General features: G+C 35.6%; 3 protein-coding genes across 3 annotated transcripts in view; all 3 read right to left on the reverse strand.

Moving 5' to 3' along the window:
- Positions 1-16771, reverse strand: part of LOC148947366 (uncharacterized) — a 37081-nt gene extending 20310 nt beyond the window's left edge. Inside the window, exons 1-2 of the mRNA XM_089095223.1 lie at positions 16691-16771; positions 4617-4800 (exon numbers count right to left, since the gene is read on the reverse strand). Coding sequence (XP_088951349.1) covers positions 4617-4800; positions 16691-16748 — 242 coding nt within the window. The 5' untranslated portion in view covers positions 16749-16771. The remainder of the gene's footprint in view (positions 1-4616; positions 4801-16690) is intronic.
- LOC148947364 (lactase/phlorizin hydrolase-like) overlaps positions 1-21199 on the reverse strand; it is a 232719-nt gene that overhangs the window by 148463 nt on the left and 63057 nt on the right. Inside the window, exons 5-6 of the mRNA XM_089095777.1 lie at positions 19878-20002; positions 18851-19003 (exon numbers count right to left, since the gene is read on the reverse strand). Of these exons, the coding sequence (XP_088951903.1) occupies positions 18851-19003; positions 19878-20002 (278 nt within the window). The remainder of the gene's footprint in view (positions 1-18850; positions 19004-19877; positions 20003-21199) is intronic.
- The window catches only part of LOC148947365 (uncharacterized), a 511279-nt gene that overhangs the window by 60646 nt on the left and 429434 nt on the right, over positions 1-21199 (reverse strand). The window lies entirely within an intron of this gene.

Below are 21199 nucleotides of genomic sequence, written 5' to 3' on the forward strand. Positions count from 1 at the left end.
GCGAAGAAATAGTTTGTTTTCATTTTACACTGATGGCGGTAGAATTGAAGGCATTGCCCTCCCCCTTTTACATAATTTACTTACAACGAAGCTGTTAGAAGCGAAGCATTGCCCCTCCCCCCTTTTACATAATGTCTTAAATATATTGTTAGCAATTATTTTGTTTAGAATGTATTTCTCTACTTCTATACAGGTTGCATAGGCGTAGCTGAATTATTGCCTAAAACCGTTTTAATTTGACAACCAAAACAAACCCTTGGGATAGACCTATACCGTGAACACACCGTAAAAGGGTTAAAAATTAATTTTTGGGTTGCTTAATTTATTTTTAATTTTTTGTGATTAATAAAAATAGCGACGGGTGTCACAGAGAAAGAATAAATTGTTCGAAAAGGTATTTCAAGGTATTTCTTTTTGCGTTGGTTAGGTTTCGAGGGTAAAAGAATATATTCTTTTACATATTCTTAGCTGGGGGGGGGATTTAGCTGGAAATATAGAGGGAAGGAATTTATCGAAAAGGTATTTCTTTTTGCGAGAATTTAGGATTGTAAGACAATGGGGGAGGGAGGGGGGGGGATATTGTTAGACCCTAATTCGAAAATAACTTGTTTCTCTACTTCCATACAGGTTGTGTAGGCCTAGCTTAATTATTGCATCATTGTGTTTTAATTTTGACGGAAGAATAGTTCCGTTGATCGCGTTTGTAAACCTGAAAGGGTGTCAGCTAATAATAGGCCTTGTGCTGGAGATTGTGTCAAAACAGAACGGGATTTTCATTAAAAATTGACAGAAGTCAGCAGACACTTTAGCTGAATATACTGGAGGGTGACCAAGGAAAATAAAAAGTGTAATTTAACGAAAAGGTATTTCTATTGGTAAGAATTTGGGATTGTAAAACAGTGTGGGCGGGGGTTAGGGTAAAAAGAATATATTTTACGTTTTCCATTGAGTATAAAGAGTGTATGGTTTGGGGGGGGGGGTTTGGGGGTAAAGGAATATATTTACGTTTTAGCTGAATATACTGGAGGGTGTCCAAGGAAAACAATTTTATTTTGAAAATAAAAAATGTACTTACATGGTAAATTGTGGCTGCCAAGGCCTCAAGCTCATCAATTATATCAATTGTTCTATCCATTGTGTCACAATACTTTCTGATAATTGAATCACATTGCATGCCCGTTATATACGAAATCTCAAGGTCAAATTGTTATGTAAACAAAGCCCCTCTGATTTGCTGAGAAGGAAACACGGGATCTAACTGTTACCTTGGAAACTCATAACATTTGGCTTGAACAACAATAACAAATACTGTTTCCCGGGAACTCATAATACCTGTATCGAACAACAACAAGAAGGGAGTGACAAAGTTCAGGTTTTTCCATTCTCACTGACAAAATAAATAAAAACATCAAATAAATTGATCAACACACATAACCATCCATAAAAACATCAAATAAATCTACCAACACACATAACCATCCATGAAAACAGACATAATTGTGACAAAATTCCTGTTTTTTCATTTTCACTGATAAAAACCATAAAACATCGAATAAATCGATCAACACACATAACCATCCATTAACTATGTAAAAAAAAGTTGTAGGTGGCAGCAGGGGTGCGTGATCGGAGTCAATAAGGCCCTTCTACTAATTTCATTCAATTAAGAAGTTCCTGCATGAATTCAATTTCTCTTTTTTGTTTACACTTAACAAACGACAAAATAACTTCATTTCATTCAAGGGTGGTTAAGAAATCAAGGGAGGCAGACGCTAAAATAACACTTGTTTATTCTAGGGTGAAAAATCTGTAATTTCAATTGAATTAAGTAATTTGGCGTCAAATCAATTCATCCTTCCTGTTAATCCTTCACAGATTCACACACGCTAAACTAATACGTTCCTTTATTCCGTTGTAATTTTGCCTTCTCTTCTAACCACAGAGTTCACCGTGGGAAATTTTTAGTTGTAATTCAATGGGATTGTTGCTGTTTCTTGTTCCACACCTTTCTCTTTAATTGTTCGGGGTCATTTGTCTTCTTTTGTAATTTTGCACACGGCATAAATGCTAAAAAAAACGATACGACCACCTTTCGGAAAAAAATGATGTGACTTTAGCTCTTTAAATGTATATAAATGTGACACATGATTTTTTTCTGCTATGAATTCAATTCCTCTTTCCTGTTTGTCCTTCACGAAGACCAAGATAACTTTATTCCATTTCAGCGTTTATATAAGAAGTTCAGGCTTGAATTCATTTTCTCATTCCTGTATATCTTCGCGGACGGTAAAATAACACTTCTTCATTTTAGGGTGAAAATTCAGTCATTTCAATTGAATTAAGTAATTCTGACATGAATTGAATTCCTCGTTATTGTTTATCCTTCACTGATTCATGCACGCAAAACTAACACGTTGCTTCATTCCATTGTAATATTGCTTTGTCTTCTAACCTTAGATTTTGCTGGGTAATATTTCCTTTGTAATTCAAAGTAAATTTTGCTGTTTCTTGTTCTATGCCTTTTTATTTAGCTCTTCTTTACTTACTTGTACCTGTGGCGAGGCACAGGCTGTTCAGTCCAACTCGGCACCGAGGATATGATGGACCATATTCTACCACTGACTTCGTTCTTCTGTTTTGGGGCGGGGATTTCCAACCACGATTTATCCCAATTGCGTCCGTAGTTCCTGAAACCACCCAAAGGCTCGAAGTCTTTCTCCATTGTGGCATGCCAAGATTTAATTTGGCCACTTTGCCGTTTCTTCCAGTGGGGGAGGGGCTTAAATTCCAGGAACTGACGGGTCAGGTACTCATTTAGGCGCCGCATAACGTGCACAAATCATATGAGCCTTCTGCTCTTAACGATAGCGGATAATGAATGCTTCTGATTGCACATTTGCATTAGTTGCTCATTGCTTATCTTTTGGCTAAGTTTGAGATTACAGATGGCTCTTGGGCACTTCCGGTCTAAGATGTCGAGTGAGCGTTGTTCCTCTGCCTTTAGTGGCTAGGTTTCGCATCCATACAACCGGATTGAGCAAATACACGCCACATAGAGACGAAGTTTGGTCTTTAGGCTGATTTCTCTTCTGGACCAAAATGGCTTACGCTGTTGGCCAAAGGTGCTCCATGCATTGGTTATTCTGGCCTTGGTCTCGAACGAGGCCCCACCCTTGATATCAATCAGTGACCCGAGTTATCTCAATTCTTCTACCTATTCAAGCTGTTGTCCCTTTATGGGGACTGACAAACTCTATCTGTGGAAAGGTACTTGGTTTTGGGGACACTGATGGCCAGGCTTGTCAGGCAAGCAGTATTTGCCACTCTCTGCAATATTTCCATGGCTTGGGCACTTGATTCAGCGAGGAGTGCGCCATCGTCTGCGTATTCATGGTCCCCTAACTTCTCAACGCTGGTCAGCTCAATTCCATCTTCCGAACATATGAAATTTTTGAAGACCCAATCAATTATGTGGTTGAAGAGGATCGGGGAAGCTGGGCAGCCTTTTCGCATGCCGTGGGAAATTTCAAAGAGCTCAGTGAGCTCTCCGTGCACGCGGATGTTGCTACGCGTGTTTTCATAGTATGCTTTCATCAGGCTCACCAGCTTCAGCGGGACTCCGTCTTTCAGCATGATTTCCCACAGTAGCGGGCAAAGCACCAAGTCGAATGCCGTTATAAAATTGAAAAAAATAGCAGTGCTTTTTCGGTTGTGGATAGAGCACTGGTGTAGGAGCGTCTGAAGTGAGAAAATGTGGTCCACGCATCCCATTCCTGGGTGGAAGCCAGCTTCATTTTTCCTAGTTCTTTGCTCTCTTTCTGCTCTAAATCTGTTTACGACGACGATGGCGAAAATCTTTCCGGCCATGTCCATGAGCGAGATGCCTCGATAGTTTTTGCAGTCGCTCCTGTCACCCTTCTTGAACACTGGGATGATAGTTACATCCCTCCAATCTTGGTGGACATACTCGCTCTTCCAAATCTTCTTGAGGAGGTCCGTAAGCTTTTGTCATTTTGTTTTATTTTGCATGCGTCGGATAAATACTAAATACCTTACAACCACCCCTGGGGGGAAAATGATGTAATTTTTGCTCTAGAGATTTATATAAATGTGACGTCACTCACGTGCTTATTTTTAAATTGAGGCTCTAAACGAACTTTTTCTGATCTATCTAGATCGATTTTTCAGGCCAGAAGAACCCAGGTTGTCAATTTCCAAAAAAAAAAATTATGGAGCTGTTTTCAAGAAAAAAAAATTACATTTATGCATACGCAGCTGCCCGTTTAAAGAAACACATTTTAATAAGGAGTAAGCTTTAAGGAAATTTCTTAAACGTGTTACAATTTGGTTTGACTACTAGGATCAAATGCATTTTTTAAAATTAAAGGTAAGGTAGAAACAAAAAAAAAGTAAAATAAAATTTATTCGGCAACAGCAGGCATTATTTAAGGGACAATTATTTGAAAAGAAAAGAGGAATAGCCCCCAACAGGCATCTATCAAAGAAGGATGGGGAATAGGTTTGACAAAACTTCTTTTACCCAGAATGTGTTGAACTACATCTGGATAGAAAAGAAAACTGTTAAAACGGTTAACATTTATAAAATAAAACTGTACCTTTTGGATTGAAAATGGCCAGCAGTTTCGTCCCAGAGTGAATCAAGAAACAATAGAACTGGTACCGCTATACCAATAGAGCCTCGAACAGTGTTTTTTCCATTCATCTCTGAGAGTATGGGCAAAGAAAAGGAGTTTGTTGCCGTCCAATGTGGCCTAATCAAAATAGCATTACGATTCGCCACTAAAACAGAAAATATATAATTAATTTCTTAATAACAGAAAATAAGGTAAAGATAATGAGTACGGCATTGGACTTTACAGTCCCTACCGGCGGTGCTGATATCCGTTTCTTGGACTTTCAGCTAGGAAGTGCAATGGGGGGTTGTGGGCCAATCATCCTGTGCTTTCACACACCATTCCTGTTTACCTTCCCCAGATTTCTCCAGGTACCCGTGTAAAACTGAGTCAACTCTGGCTGAGCTTATAGAGTCACGCCACTAACCCCCGTCCCAAACCAAATAATTGGGTACACGAAGATCCAAACCCTCGTTCTCTCGGACAAAGGATCCTAAATCCAGCGCACCAATCCACTCGGCTAGGAGGCTTTTCCTAGCCCCTACAGTTACTAGCAAATTATTCTCTTTAGACCGTTTAGTAGGCTGTAATTCTCAAGAGACAACTTCGATCCTTGAAATGAGATTAAATGAAGAAAAAAATGGATTAAATTAAATAATTCTTTTCAATGGACAAAATGAGTGATATTAAAAGTTCAAATAAAGAAAAATTATTCCAAGGGCTACTCCATCTATAACCCTTCGTCCGGTTGCTGCGGTATACATTAAGGATTGACTTTTTTCCAGACTATTTAATAAGAATTTTTATAAATACCAAAATTGCAATTAAGAATTTTTTTTGTTATAAATACAAATGAAAACAAAAATAAATCTTTAAACTAACAAATTAAGATGTTCTCTTAATAAATACAGGTTCTATATGCCTCGGTACTCTAAAAGGGTTTGCAGCAACGACTTTCTACAAGATATGCTTACTGACAGGGGTTACAGCTTTTTTTTACCACGGAAATAATAGATTTTAACAGTAAGTTTAAGTGTTGAATTTTTTTACATTCCACTGAGAGTCAGACTAAGGTCGAATGATTGGAGGGGGCCAATTGACTCCCTTATTATTAGGGTAGTGTCTTTTTATAACACAAACCAGGCAAGTCCAAATAAGATTTTATTTTCGAAGTGTTGTTATACAAAAATTGACTTTAGTAAAAACAGCTGGCAGGTGGCGGGTGGCAGTCCCTCGGTATTTAGGTTAAATAATAAAACGAGTTAAAAAGATAAAATAATTTAGAAAGTGTATTTGAAATGAAAGTAAAGATGATAATTTCTTAAACCACATTGGCCTGACATCACATAAAGAAAGAAAAACGAGCAAAAATGGGGTTTTTATAGGTAAAATGAAAATACTGAAAAAACAAAGCAAATTTTTCGAGAAGACAAACGCCTCTCTTCTTCAGCGCGAAACGAAATAACGTATCCAAGGAAAGTGCCGAAGAAAAAAACAACAAAAAACAAACACGGAAAGTCAATGTGAAAAGAACCAAAAAACCAAAAACTCAAAAGATGAATAAAATTCAATAACAGCCAAAAATTAAAAGAATTAAAACCAAATACCTAACAACCATAAAAGTGAGTTATTCGCCAATATCCGCGATTTGCACAAAATCCAAAAAAATATGAACTGCCATCGACGGATACTAGCGAACAACTGACAAAGAAAAGGAAACAATTCATTCACTCAAAAAACAAAATGAACCAGCAATTAAGTAAGTTGGAGAACTATGTCATTGGATTTCGGATTTTAATTAATGCATTTCTTGCAGACACCCATTGAGACCTAAGGGGTTGTTCACGTGTTTGATTAGATGACTGGGAAAGTGGTTCAAGGTTTATTTCAGGGATTACTAAAGTATCGGCCTCTCTTTTGAGAAAACCGAAATATGACTCGTTTATTCTTAAATAACCGGAATCTCTGTTTAAAGCTAAACCTAAATGTTGGTATTTATAAATTTCAACAGCTTCTCTGTAGTGTTGGACAATACCTTTGTCATGCAAAATAAGGCTAGCTTGATTAAACAAAATAGTATGGTCTGGTTTTTTAATAATGTGCTCTGCAAGGGCAGAATCAAATTTCTCAGTTTTCTTCCGCATTTTAAGTGTATTATTAATTGAACTAGAGTGCTGAGTTTATCCGTGAGACACTGATCAGTTCTTCGATATACCAAAGACCAAACGAACAAGGAATTCTGTAGACACCGGAGTTGTCACTTATCGGGATAGGGTCTTTACCTTGATAAATTTGGGACCTGATAGTTTTTCTGGGTCTATAATAAGTGTAAATGTTGTTTTTCCTTAGATTTATTGAAATGTGGTCTCAAACCCCTTTAACGTATGGGAGACCAAGATAAACTGAATTTTCCCTTTGATTTGTGTTTTCTGTGGAGCTTTCTGATAATCTTTTAATGCTTTTTGCAATTACAGAATTTATTAAACTAATTGGACAACCATTCCCAAATCAAATATCTCTAAGGTGGTTGAGCTCTAAATCCAAGAAACGTGTTGAACAAACTTTCAATGCTCTGTCAACTAGAGAAGTGATAACTCCTCTTAACACAGCAGGAAAATGATTAGAGGAATAACTTAAGTAACGGTCATTATGGGTGGGTTTTCTATAGACACCAAACTCGAAACATGAATCATTTCGGTGCACAAGAACATCTAAGAAAGGAAGACGCCTCTCTATCTCTGATTCCTGAGTAAATTTGAGTTTTGGATCCAAGGAGTTGAGCAAGTGAAGAAAAGAACCCAGAGACTCGTCACTATGCTCCCACAAATTAAAAATATCATCTTTAAAACGAACCCAAAATTCAGGTTTACAAGAACTTTGCAAAATAGCCCTTTCTTCAAGGTCTTCCATGAAGATATCAGCCTATATTGGAGAAAGGGGGGCACCCATGGAGAGCCCATATTTCTGTCTATAAAAAATGCCTCTATAATGGAAGTAAAAAGAAGTTCTGTTACAAAGGGCTGTAAGCGAAAGAAGTGTCTGATTCGAAAGAGTAGATTTTTCTGCTATAGATGGGTTAGAATTAAGTTTTTGCTCCAAAACCAGTTCGGTCTTTTGAGGATCACAATTGGTATACATTGAATCTGCATCAAAACTGCCAATTCTTGTATTTGGTTTAACCGAAACTTGCTTTATTTTGGAAACAAAATCAGCGGAATTTTTAATATAGGATTTTTGAGCCTGAATTAGTGGGCGAAATATAACTGATAAGAATTTCCCTATTTTTGCTGTAGGAGAATTAAAAGAAGAAACAATGGTTCGAAGTGGATTACCGGGATTATGAACTTTAGGAAGACCATAAAAGCGAGGGGACTTGCATCCACGTGGGTAAAACCTTTTGTACAACTGATCTGTAAATTCACCCTTTCCTTTTAGACAAGAAAGCTCTTTTCGGACTTCCTGGACAAATTTTTCTGTGGGATCGGTAGCTAATTGTTCATATGTTTTAGAATCATTTAAAATTTCTCTGACTTTTTTGTCGTAATCATCTGAATCTAATACAACAACAGTATTGCCTTTATCGGCTTTTGTAATCATCCTGGAATGATCTTCATGTAGTGTGTGCAAGACCGAGTGTTCATTTTCAGTAAAAATTTTTAAATTTGGATTATTAACAGAAGGCGAATCCAACAAAGTTTCAACAAATTGTGCTCTAACCTCAGCAATCTCTCCAATATCCACACGAGAGTCATGAAATGCCCCCTCTGTGTTCGCGATAATTTCACTATAAGGTATTTTTGAAGGGGCTATCGAGAATTTCAATCCTTTCGATAGAACTTCATTTTGCTCTGTTGTAAGGGGCATGGAGCTGAAATTTATCACAGCAGGACCAGGAAACGCATGTGGCACAAACGGTGGAGTATTATACAGTTTTCCCATTATCAACTGGTTTAGTATCCAAGAAAGTCTTTGCCTTAAGATCCTAAGATATTGCTTAAAATATTTTTAGAAACTATCCTTAATTTGTAAAAATTAAGCACAGTAAATCGTATATAATATTTCTTGCTCAAGCCTGATAATATCCTGTTTTAACCGGTAGCGCTTGCTTTTGCAGTCGCTAATCGTAACATGATTTAAAATACCAAACCCTATACGTTCTATGAATTGCCGTTCGTTACGTGTGTTTAAGTGAAGTGAAGGTCGCATTGACTTGGGTAAAATACGGTTTTTTTCTCACAAGAGATATGAATGTAGTGACAACATTGGTAGAATGCTCCCCATAAGCATGACGAAGATAATTTCTTAAACCACATTTGCCTGACATCAAAAAAATAAATAAAAACGAGCAGAACTGGGTTTCTTATCGGCAAAATTAAAATACTGAAAAAACAAAGCGAATATTTCGAAAGGACAAACGCCTCTCTTCTTCAGCGCGAAACGAAATAACGTATCCAAGGAAAGTGCAGAAGAAAAAAACAACAACAAAAAACAAACGCGGAAAGTCAATGTGAAAAGAACCAAAAACCCAAAGAAAAAACCAAAAACTAAAAAGATGAATAAAATTCAATAAAAGCCAAAAATTAAAAGAATTAAAACCAAATACCTAACAACCATAAAAGCGGGCTATTCACCAGTATCCGCGATTTGTACAAAATCCAAAAAAAATCTTAACTGCAATCGACGGATAATAGCGAACAACTGACAAAGAAAAAAAACCAATTCATTAACTTAATAAACACAGCGACGCAGCAATTAAATAAGTTGGAGAACTATGCCATTTGATTTCGGAGTTTAATTAATGCATTTCTTGCAGACACCCTTTGAGACCTAAGGGTTTGTTCACGTGTTAAATTAGATGGCTGGGAAAGTGGTTCAAGGTTTATTTCAGGGATTACTAAAGTATCGGCCTCTCTTTTGAGAAAACCAAAATATGACTCGTTTATTCTTAAATCACTGGTATCTCTGTTTAAAGCTAGACCTAAATGTTGGTATTTATAAATTTCCACAGCTTCTCTGTAGTGCTGGACAATACCTTTGTCATGCGAAATAAGGGTAGCTTGATTAAACAAAATAGTATGGTCTGGTTTTTCAACAATGTGCTCTGCAAGGGCAGGGTCAAAATTTTCTGTTTTTTCCACTTTTTAAGTGTATTATTAATTGAACTAGAGTGCTGAGGTAATCTATCCGTTAGTCGCTGATCAGTTCTTCCGATATACCAAAGACCCCACGAACAAGGAATTCTGTAGACACCGGAGTTTTCACCTATCGGGATAGGGTCTTTACCTTGATAAATTTGGGACCTGATTGTTTTTCTGGGTCTATAATAAGTGTAAATTTTAGTTTTCCTTAGACTTTTTGAAATGTGGTCTGAAACCCCTTTAACGTATGGAAGACCAAGATAAACTAGATTTTCCTTTTGACTTGTGTTCTATGTGGAACTATCTGATAATCTTTTAATGCGTTTTGCAATAACAGAATTCATTAAACTAATTGGATAAACATTCCCAAATAAAATATCTCTAAGGTGGTTGAGCTCTAAATCCAAGAAACGTGTTGAACAAACTTTCAATGCTCTATCAACTAGAGAAGTGACAACTCCTCTTTTCACAGCAGGAGAATGACCTTTCAAACACACAGCACTTGCAAACAGCATAAATTTCGGTTCAAATATTATAGAAAAAATTCAATAATACGGTGTTGACTTACCACTCGGGGGCAAGTTAATGACTAATTAAGGATAATCTAATAGATGGATTAAAATCTTTTCTTTTCAGTTTTAATATTGCTCTTCGGTTTAATTCGAAAACAAAAGTGGTTTTTACACAAAATAAAAGAGTAGGAGGGTGACGGTAAATTGTTTATTCACCTTTTTTGTTGTTTCTTAAAATATTTTTCTTTTGTTACTACCACCTTCCTCCACTCCGTGACATAAAAATTATTACAACTAATTTAACTCTAAGTTTAATGTCACCTACACTCAAATAAAATCTTCAATAACATTTTCTAACGTTAGGTAACCAAAGATAATTGATTAAAACAAGGTATACTACAGCAAGTTACAAAATTGAAAAAGTAGCCTTACCAGATTTGCAGGGTGCCCTTCCGTCATAAGGCACCCCTTCCATCGTGGAAATACGTAAATAATGCATACACAAATAATTTCTGTAAAAAATTTGTTCTTAATCAACTATTAAATAAAAGAAACAAGTTTTTTCAACTGAAAGTAAGGAGCAACATTAAAAATTAAAACGAACAGAAATAATTACGCATATGAGGGGATTTACCCCCCAGTAAATACCTCGCTCTTTATCGTAAAGGTCGAATTTTGTTCCAGTTCTCAAAGAATGACTCTTGAATCATAAATGTCGTTTAATTAGAATAGATAGCGCTTTTGAAAGTACTAAAGTCAACCTTAGCGTAAAGAGCGAGGTATTGACTAGGGGGCAAAACCCCTCATATACATAATAATTTCTACTCGTCATTATATTTTTGTCTTTAAGTTTTAATGTTGCTCCTTACTTTCGGTTGAAAAAACTTTTTTTTTATTTAATTTCTGATCGTTTTTAAAATAATGCTTGAAAATCCGGCACCCCCTTCATAGAAATGTCCCTTCCCCCGTGAAAACATCCTCCCTGGAAATATCCTCCCACGTAACCCCCTCGCCCGCCCCCCTTCCCCCACCAGAAAATAAACTCCTGAAAACGTCTGTATACTTCCCAATAACAAATACTATATGTAAACAACGGGCAAAGTTCATAAATTGCAGCCCTTTCCCCGGGGGCTGTGGGGGATTAAGTCATCTTCAAAGTAGTAGTTATCAGATTTTCGACTATACTGAACAAAATGGCTACTTAAAATTTTTTATCTGGTGACTTTGAAAAAATGAGCGTGGGAGGGGGCCTATTTGCCCTCCAATTTTTTTGGTCACTTAAAAGGGGAACTAGAACTTTTAATTTCTGTTCGAATGAGCCCTCTTTCATATTCTAGGACCACTGGATTGATATTATCACCCCTGGAAAAAAAAAAAAACAAATAAACACCCAACCGTGATATTTCTTCTGACGAAAAATACAAAATTCCACATTTTTTCATATAGGAGCTTGAAACCTCTACAGTAGAATTTTCTGGTACGCTGAATCTGATAGCGTAATTTTCATTAAGATTCTATCACTTTTAGGGGGTTTTTCCCCCTTTTTTAGAAAATAAGGCAAATATTTTCAGGCTTGTAACTTTTGATGGGTAATACAAAACTTGATTAAACTTATATATTTGAAATCAGCATAAAAATCCAATTCTTTTTATGCATCTATTAGTATAAAAATTCCGCTTTTTTAGAGTTTCGGTTACTATTGAGTCGGGTCGCTCCTTACTTACAGTTCGTTACCACGAACTGTTTGATATAACATACATCATCCTGTCAAACTTCCCATAACTTCATATGAACCCTAAGGGGAGCAAAATACTGCACCTTTACAAATTCCTTAGACGACCTTTCTAAAGTAAAACACATTACTGAATACCCTTTTCGCTATTCGAATTTCAAAATTATAAGATATGAAATAAAAAAAAAAACATTGAAAATTATTTTTGTTTCTTTTTTAATTGCTTGTTTTCAAACAAGATTCAATTTATAAATTTTGATTTTGTCCATGCCAAGTAAACTACAAATTTGAAACTTGTTAGAAAAAGATAACTGATTTAGCTACATTTAACTGATTTAACTGATTAGTTAAATCAGTAAACTGATTTAGCTACAAAGTCAAGCCTAAAGCGACCAAAAATTAACACAATTGAAGAAATGAAACTTAAAAGACAAAGAATCACAGGAAACAATGAAGCCTAACTTAAAGTCAATTGAGCCCTAATGACAATGACAGCCCTAAAGACAATGAGCCCTAGGATGCAGCAACCCTCGGTTCTTCATCTGCACACCTGTTGTTGGAGTGAGGTTTAGACTCAGTTACTTTGCCTTTGATTAAAAGCATTTGTTGTTGCCGCAAAACATTAAATTATAGGTCATAAGAAATTATTTTATAAAAAAATAAAAAAAGGGTGACCCTTTGGTCTCATGATACCCTGTTTTTAAACAAAACTAATGTCATTATTGCCACTGATGGCCAGCTTATGTCAAATTTAACAGCTAATTATTGCACCAAAATACAAAACCCACAAAAAACTAACACAAAATACTAAAAAAAAGTTTTAACAAAATGTTAAATCTAATAATTACACTTTACACAGATAAAATTACACAGATAAAAATCAATGAGAATACTGCAAAATAAAGGTAAAAACTTTTCACAACACTCTAAGCACAGATAAACAAAGTTAACTTGTAAAAAAATTTGTGACTAGAATTTTGTTTGTTTGTACTGGCTTAAAACTTCGCAAAAAAAAGAATTAAAAAAAAATTTTCATGCAAGTTGCTGCTTTCCTGAAGACTTGTAACCCATTTGCTCAGCCCAGTTACTTGGCATACAATTTTTATTGGGGAAATTTGAACCCATATACAGGACCTTGGTCCCAAGGATACTCACGTGGACCTTGTTCGGAAGTTTTTTTCAGCCATGTTTATGATGCCCTAGGATGAGCCCTAAGTTTTATTCGTCTCTAATAGGTTATTTTTGACTCAGTTCATAGAGATTTGCTGTGGAAAATACTACGCAACTATGGTTTCATTGATAAAGTTGTCAGAATTATCATGGCGATATGTGATGAACAAATGTGTGCTGTTCGGCAGGGGTGCATCCTGTCCCCCAGTTCTGTTGAAAATACTCACTTTATCCTGAGGATATGTAACTTCATAGGTGGCGTCCAGATGAATGAAAGTCGTACTTTATTTGATGCATATTTCGCAGACGATATGGCGCTTATTTTTAACTTAAAATAGGAGCTTCCGTACAACATAAATGAGCTCTCTAAAGTAGATGAACGAACAGGTTTGGCAATAAGGACGCAGAAGACGAAAATCATGCGCAATAATGTGAAAAAGTCTGTATACTTCCCAATAATTAATCCTATATATATAGACCTTTGGCAATGTTCATAACCTGCAACTTCCCCCGGGGACTGTGGGGGATTAAGCATTATTATATTTTTGACCATGCCGAACAAAATGGATATCTCAAAATTTTATCGGCTGACTTTGAGAAAAAAAATAGGCCGGGAAGGGGCCTAGTTGCCCTCCATTTTTTTGGTCACTTGAAAAGGGCACTAGAACTTTTAATTTCCGTTCAAATGAGCCCTCTCATGATATTCTAGGACCACCGGGTCGGTACGATCACCCCTGGGGAAAAGAAATAAAAAAGCAAAAAAAAAACAAATTAACACGCATCAAATACAAAATTCCACATTTTTGCAGATACGAGCTTGAAACCTCTATAGTAGGGTTCTCTGATATGCTGAATCTGATGGTGGCATTTTCATTAAGGTTCTATAATTTTTATGGGGTGTTTCCTTCTTTAACGAAAATCAGGTAATTTTTCACAGGTGCGTAAATTTGATGGGTAGGACTAAATTTGATGAAATTGATATATTTGAAATCAGCATAAAAATATGATTTTTTGATGTATCTGCTGGTATTAAATTCTGTTTTTAGAGTTTCGGTTACTCTTGAGTCGGGTCACTCCTTATTTACAGTTCGTTACCACGAAGTGTTTGAAAAATTGAGGAAAACATTTCTAAATACTCCTAAATATAACTTAATATTAACCATATAAATTTAAACTTCTGTTCGTTTAGAATTATAACGTTGAAAAATAAATAATTATTGAGATTTTCAAGAACTAACATCATTATATAAAAAAAATATTTTAATTTCCTTATTTGGCTTCAGCGATCTTGTGTATAATGGCAATTTTATTATTATTATTAATTTTTTTCTTGTCTCGACAAATAAAACCACTGTGTTTAAAATACATATTGTTTTCAATAAATCGAAAATGACATTCGAGGCATTTAAGGGAAGGATTAGCATCACTTATTTGCGAACCTTGGTTAGTTTCGCGATATTGTTTTATTTTTGGTGTTGGTATTATAAAGAATCCAAAACACGAACCATTTTCAATATAGTCCAAATGACAAACTAACTCGTCACTAAAGAACGTTAAGAACGTTAAGGGGTCACTAGCTCTACTCCTGTTTGTGGCAATATATGTTCTTCTTAAACTCGAGTTAATTGTTCCTTTTAAATTCGGAAAATTTTAGGATTTATTTACTCATCCATAGTCATCTTTATGTCTAAAATACTTGTTGTTTTCCATTACTGCTCGATTTCGGCTTCAATTATTAATTGACAATAATCTCTGTTCGTTTAAGTTTGAATTATTCAAGGACGTTCATTTTTAAGTTTTATTATGGCAGTTAACTTTTCTTTGAAATATCTCTCTTGAAGCATTTTTTCTAATCTACCACATTTCGAAATTGTTGAATGGTTGATCACTGGTAGGCTACATTTATCTTTCATCTTGCCAATTAATCCAGCACTCTTAAAATTTGTCCTGGTGGCGATGGCCATATGGTCAAAATTAACCATCCGTGGCCAAGAATAATTGTTGGAGATGCACGTATGTTTAGTAGCCAGAAATATGTTTATAAGAAACAGCAGGATTCAATCAATTTGATTGGGACTGTGGAGCCGTAGAGCCATAGGTTTGAATATTGACAAGTTCATATACTGAATTTATCAGTTTCTTAATGTTGTCAGACAAACAGTTTTTAGTTCGGCGAATGAACAGTTGACCAGGGCTGCCCGCTATGCATGCTGGTAACTTAGCCTTTGGCCCTCACAAATTATTCCTTGATTTGTTTGCGGAGTCCCTAAACCAAATTAGATACCAGCCGCTGGAAACCGAAGCACTCGTAGTTCAGATTTCCTAGATCAAAACTTGTCATCTACCCGAAAATTCGACTTTAAATTGAAGATCTTCCCCTAATCATGTCACGGAATCTTCAATCTATGTTTAAGGGAGAGCCAAATTTCAACTTCATTATTTGATGGTGGAGTCACAGAGCCAGGTAATCAAATATTGCCATGAAATCAACCGAATTTGTCAATTTTTCAACGTTGTCGGTTTAACGGGTACACTATGATGAGGACTAAGCCTTTGTCCCTCGCAAGCAAGTCCTTGAATTGTTTGCGGAGCCCCAAAGGTTCATTCAGATCCCTGCCGCGGGAGCCTAAATCACTACCAGTTCGACTGTCCTTGACAAAAATCTAGTATTCACCCAAAAATTTGATTTTGAAATAAAATTGGAACAACCCTAACCGTAAAGCGGTCATTTCAATGATATAGTCAGAGTTTCTCTATCTGTTATACCTTGAGAGATACGACCTAACATTTAAAGGAGGTCACTAAAATATTCTACGGGTATACTAGAGCGTCAAATTTATGTATCCGTGTCCAACAGATAATAGGAGGGAAAACAAGGTTTTTGGGAGGATGGACAAGATTTGGAGGGTGGGAGGTGTCCATCCCAGAGATGTGAGGGGTTTTGAAAAACTTATTCGTATAAATGTGTGTTATTATCTTTGCCTCCCATTCTAAAATTTCATTGATAAAATTATTAATAAAAAATCAATAATCAAAATTAATAATAAAATCAATAATTAAAATAAATAATAAATCCAATACTAAAATCAATAATAAAAAATCTATTATAAAAATAATCATCGGTTTTTCTACTAAAAGCTTTAAAAATAAAGGTGCCAAGTTTCAGTAGAGGACATCTGCATTAGGAGTAAGGCCTTGAAGTGACCTTTCCGAAGTTCTTTTTTTTTAGGGGACATCTTTTGAGGATAGAATAGTGCAAATTCTGTCTAATAGGCTTAAGTTTATTCCCTAAAATTGAAAGTTTCTACCAATAAAGAGCATTACTAGTAGGCAACTAGACAGGATATGGAGCCCCAGGGCCAAGGCTTCCCAAGATTCTAATTTTGCCTGAAGTTCTCATTTTGATTATAAAGCGATTATTTAATATTCCCACTTCCTCCAAAAAAACTCATGCGTACTGTCTAACCATTAGGGCTAGGGTATACAAGACTGATTAAAACTTACTTTTGTAGAATAAAAGTCTCAATACCCAAAAAAGTAAAATCCTAGCACATAACCTCATCAAAACTATCCTTATAGAAATGGAGGGGCTGTAATCGGTACTACCCGTTAAATGCTCAATTGTAATATTCAGGTTAAAAGCGGAATGACGAGAAATTAAATTAAGATGCACAAAGGGTATTATCTATTGCTTTACCAGACGACAATCAGTTCCGACTTAATTGCTAAATACTTAAAATCAAGAATAAACAATAATTTGAATATTTGGTTAAGATCTATTTAAGGGCATAAATTAGATAGGGAAAAAAGGTTATCACACAAAAACAACTCCTCCTGTGAAGGAAACAACAATAACATAAAGATAATAGCCTACAAGTTATCAAACGTCTTACCCACCGTTTTGGTAATGCTGGATAAATGATTCTTCTTAGAAACTCATGTCGGTGAGGAAAAAGGTGAAAATTAAACTAGATTCCTGTGACCTCAGTGCCGCCTTTGAACATAAGGACTATCTTAAGGGTAAGACAAAAAAGTCCAAAAGGCTGTAAAAAGGTCTACTAGAGTGGATAAACGTTGCTTCATCGAGGCAAAAGCTGCCAAAGCTGAGGCTGCTTCTGGTAAAGGTGATAGCAGGACAGTTTACCGAATAACAAAATATTACACTGGAGATTTGAAAAACCCTGCTACTACGATTGAGAGTAAATTAGCTAACACGCAAAGAAGAAATAGAAAATAGATGGAAAGAGTATTTCCACGAAATATTAAAACTTTGCCACTCACTTTAAATATTAAACCCTGCAAACTCCCCAGATGGGCGACCCGTTTTCCAACTGGATAGAAGTACAGAGCCAATTAGTTTGAATGAAGCAGAGGCAGTGCTACGTAAACTAAAGAATAGAAAAGCAGCTGGCATTGACGGTATAAAGCTTGAAATATTACAATAAGGATCTGGAGTGCTAGCTGAGCCGCTACACAAAGGGTTAATGTAGATATGGACACTGAGGATATTCCTACAGACTGGAAGACAGGGGTTATAGTGACACTATTTAAGAAGGGTAGAACTGCTGATTGCAATAGCCCGCAAGGTATCACCCTACAATCTGCCAAGTACTTTTGAATGGCATCCAGGCAAAAGTTGACACCAAGCTCAGAGATGAGCAGCATGGCTTTTGACCAAGTAGGTCATGTGCTGACTGGATCTTTAATCTTAGAATACTTTTTGAAGAATCAAATGAATGGCAGACTGAAATCATAATGGGTTTCATCGACTTGGTGAAGGCTTTTGACTCAGTCCATAGAGACTCACTATGAAAAATACTGCGTTGCTACAGCTTCCTGATAAAATTTTCAGAATTATAATGACATTATGCTGTTCGGACTGACGATGGGAACTGACTAAGGTGTTCAAAGTCAACTCGGGTGCTTCACAGGGGTATATTTTTTCCACAGTGCTGTTTATAATACTCATTGACTTCATCCTGCGGATATGCAACTTCAAAGGTGGCATTAAGTTGAATGAAAGTTGTACTTTATTTGATGCAGACTTCGCAGGCGATATAATGCTCCTTTCATAGGAGCATTCAACATAAATAAGCTGTTGAAGATAGGTGAAAGAATAGGTTTGGCAATAAGCGCGTAAAAGACGAAAATCATGCACAATAATGTGAATAAACTACCTTCTGAGCCGCTGACAGTTAAATCAAAGGAAATTGAAGAGGTTGAAATGTTTAGTTATCTTGGGAGTCAAGTGAGCACCGATAGAAGCTCTGAGCGCTAAATGGCCACACGTATCGCTTGCGCAGGATGCGCCTTTTATAAGTTAAGAAATGTTTAAAGAAGCATCACGTTCTCTTTGAAGCGGAAATTGAGGATCATCAATAGTAATGTCCTGTCAGTGCTAATGTATGAATCTGAAAGCTAGGTGCTGAGAAAAACAGCTAGAAAAAAGAATCCAAAGTTTTGAAAATAATTGTCTTCGACGGATTCTCGGAATCAATCGGACGGACAAAATTACCAATTCATTCATTAGAGAGAAGACTTAACAGCCACTCGTTATTCATAAATTCATAAGCAGTCGTTGACAATATTTGGGACACATGGATAGAATGGGCAGCAATCGCCTGCCTAATGATGTTCGGTGTTGGCCTCCTCCAGGAATTTAACGGCACGGGCGACAGAAGGCAACACTTGGACGATGCCTCGAAAAAGACGCAGCTCTCTCAATAACATTCCTTGTTGATCGTTGGCCAAAGATACAGCAGAGGTCATCAAGGAGAGACATCGTTGCTGCCTTATGCATCAATCGGCGCGGGAAGTCTTAAGTATAAGCCTTAGTAAATAAATTGTTATTAATCAAACTCCAGACCTTCAAAAAAAGAAAATTGCGAGTCAAAATTCTATAAACTACTTTTTCCAGAGTCTCTATGAATCCTTGGGTCCACGGACGATCTGTAGATTTTCTGGGGTTCACCCCAAGGTCAGAAATACCCCATTCTCTTGGAAATAGAAAAATCTAGTGGATAGAAAACCCAACAAGTTTCTAAAATTGATAACAACATTATATTTGTTATGATTCTTTTTTCCGGGTTTTTAAGGTTTTCCAGGTTTGTCATGAGGTTTTTATCCAGGAACCTAAAACAGGTTTGCCATTCAATTGGCCATGCCATCAGGAACAAATAAAACATGGACATTTCTCTCCGTTTTCTGTATTCATGTTTCTAAGATGAGATGACTGCTTGGTTAAAATTATTCAAACTTGGTTAAATCTGGTTACATAAGCTTGTAATGTGGGAACAAAACAATTAAAGAATCGTTTTGTTCAAAAGAAAAAAGAAACACATCATCATAAAAGAAATGATAAAGATATTTCGATATTCCCAAATTTGATGTTGTTGATGAAAATTTGATGGTGAACGTTTGTTCCAGTTTATAATTGCGTGCTTACAAAATACCCAAACGTAAATTTATGTGAATTATGTGTGTAAGTATATATTTATGCTTTTTGTACATGCAAAGAATAGATATTTGTAAAGGATGTACTTGTAATTGATTTTATCTGTTAGACTCTAGACCTATTAGCAAAAACACATTAAAAGAAAATTAAGGCCCTTTCACATTATTTAATATATCCAACGGTTAAAAACACAGACCGCCTTTAAACAGAGCTCAAAACACGTAACGTCTTATTCGCAAGGAATTAATTCTTCAACAAATCCATTGCTTCTAACGATAGCAGAATATAGTTCAGTGGATTTCTTTGGCCTTCTTGGACGTGCTGGATCTGTGAAGTTTACAGAGTGTAGCCCAAACTTTTCGCTAAAAAATATAAAATATATGGTAAAATGGATCGTTTTATCTTCATCAAGATTATTGCCTCTCCCTCCCCTTCCTTTTGGGGTTTTTTATATCTTTTCTAAGAAGTCCACACAGTTTCATAGCCATTAAAATAGAGTTAGTAGTAAACAAAAAAAAAACTTATGTTGACCTTATGACGTTCTGGTATATTTCCTTCTCTTCTAATATTAAAAGTTTATTTTAATAAAAAAAAATTTAAGCCATGTTTTGTTAAGAGATGTCTTTTTTAAGGTAAATGTAGATAAATATTTTTTTATTTTTCAATTTTTTATTTTTTATTTCTTTCCTCTATAATATACCCCCTCTCCTAAAAAACTTGATCCTAAGTAATTGCGTACTTATCAATTTCTGAAAATTTAAGGAAAATAGTGGTCATTTTGTTTGTTTTTATTTTTCTGCAAAAGAAAGGACGACAAGAAGGAAAGAATTTCTGGAAAAAGTCAAAGAATATCAAAGCAAATGTATCTTTGACACGGGTGCAAAGTTCTCATTTTTTGAAAAGATATGAGATTTATCATATTAAGTAGAACCCAATTCCATTATACTTAAAGTCAGTACTTTAGTCTCCTTTCGAACCTTTTAAAAGATTTTATGGGGTATATTAACTTCTCGAGAAGAGTTTTTGAGGGGGTATCCCCCCCCCACACACACGTTAGAATATGATTAATTGAATTGAAAAATAAATAATACATTTACTGTTTTTTGCCTGATTTGTGCCATTAAATAGGTATCTCTGTGATCTTTTCTAATTTTATTAATGGTATTTAGGACGGTTTAGCCTTCTTTTTGATTTTCTTGGGTATTCTGACAGATTTTGGCTTCTGTACCATATATATATATAGCTTTTACAAATGCTAAGGATGACAGAACCATTTTTGTGTCAGTAGAATTACTTTGTGTTTTATTAGTATAACATTTGTTTTAATTTAATATAACCTCATTTGATTCCTTTATTTTATTTATATTTTGTTACTTATGCTGGTCAATCCAAGCAGTATGCAGATATTTGATTTATGAGAAAAATACAATTTATAGGGATGTGTCTACATTTTTAGATGAAGTATTTTTAAATTCTAATATTGAATTTTTCTGTCTAACAGTGAGCAAGCTGAAACCTCATCTCCTTCCTATTCACATTTTGGTTATTTTGTTACTCAC

Source organism: Artemia sp. Qi Xiang Cuo, chromosome 10 (assembly GCF_049724085.1).
Source record: "Artemia sp. Qi Xiang Cuo chromosome 10, ASM4972408v1, whole genome shotgun sequence".
Classification (NCBI taxonomy): Eukaryota; Metazoa; Arthropoda; class Branchiopoda; order Anostraca; family Artemiidae; genus Artemia; species Artemia sp. Qi Xiang Cuo.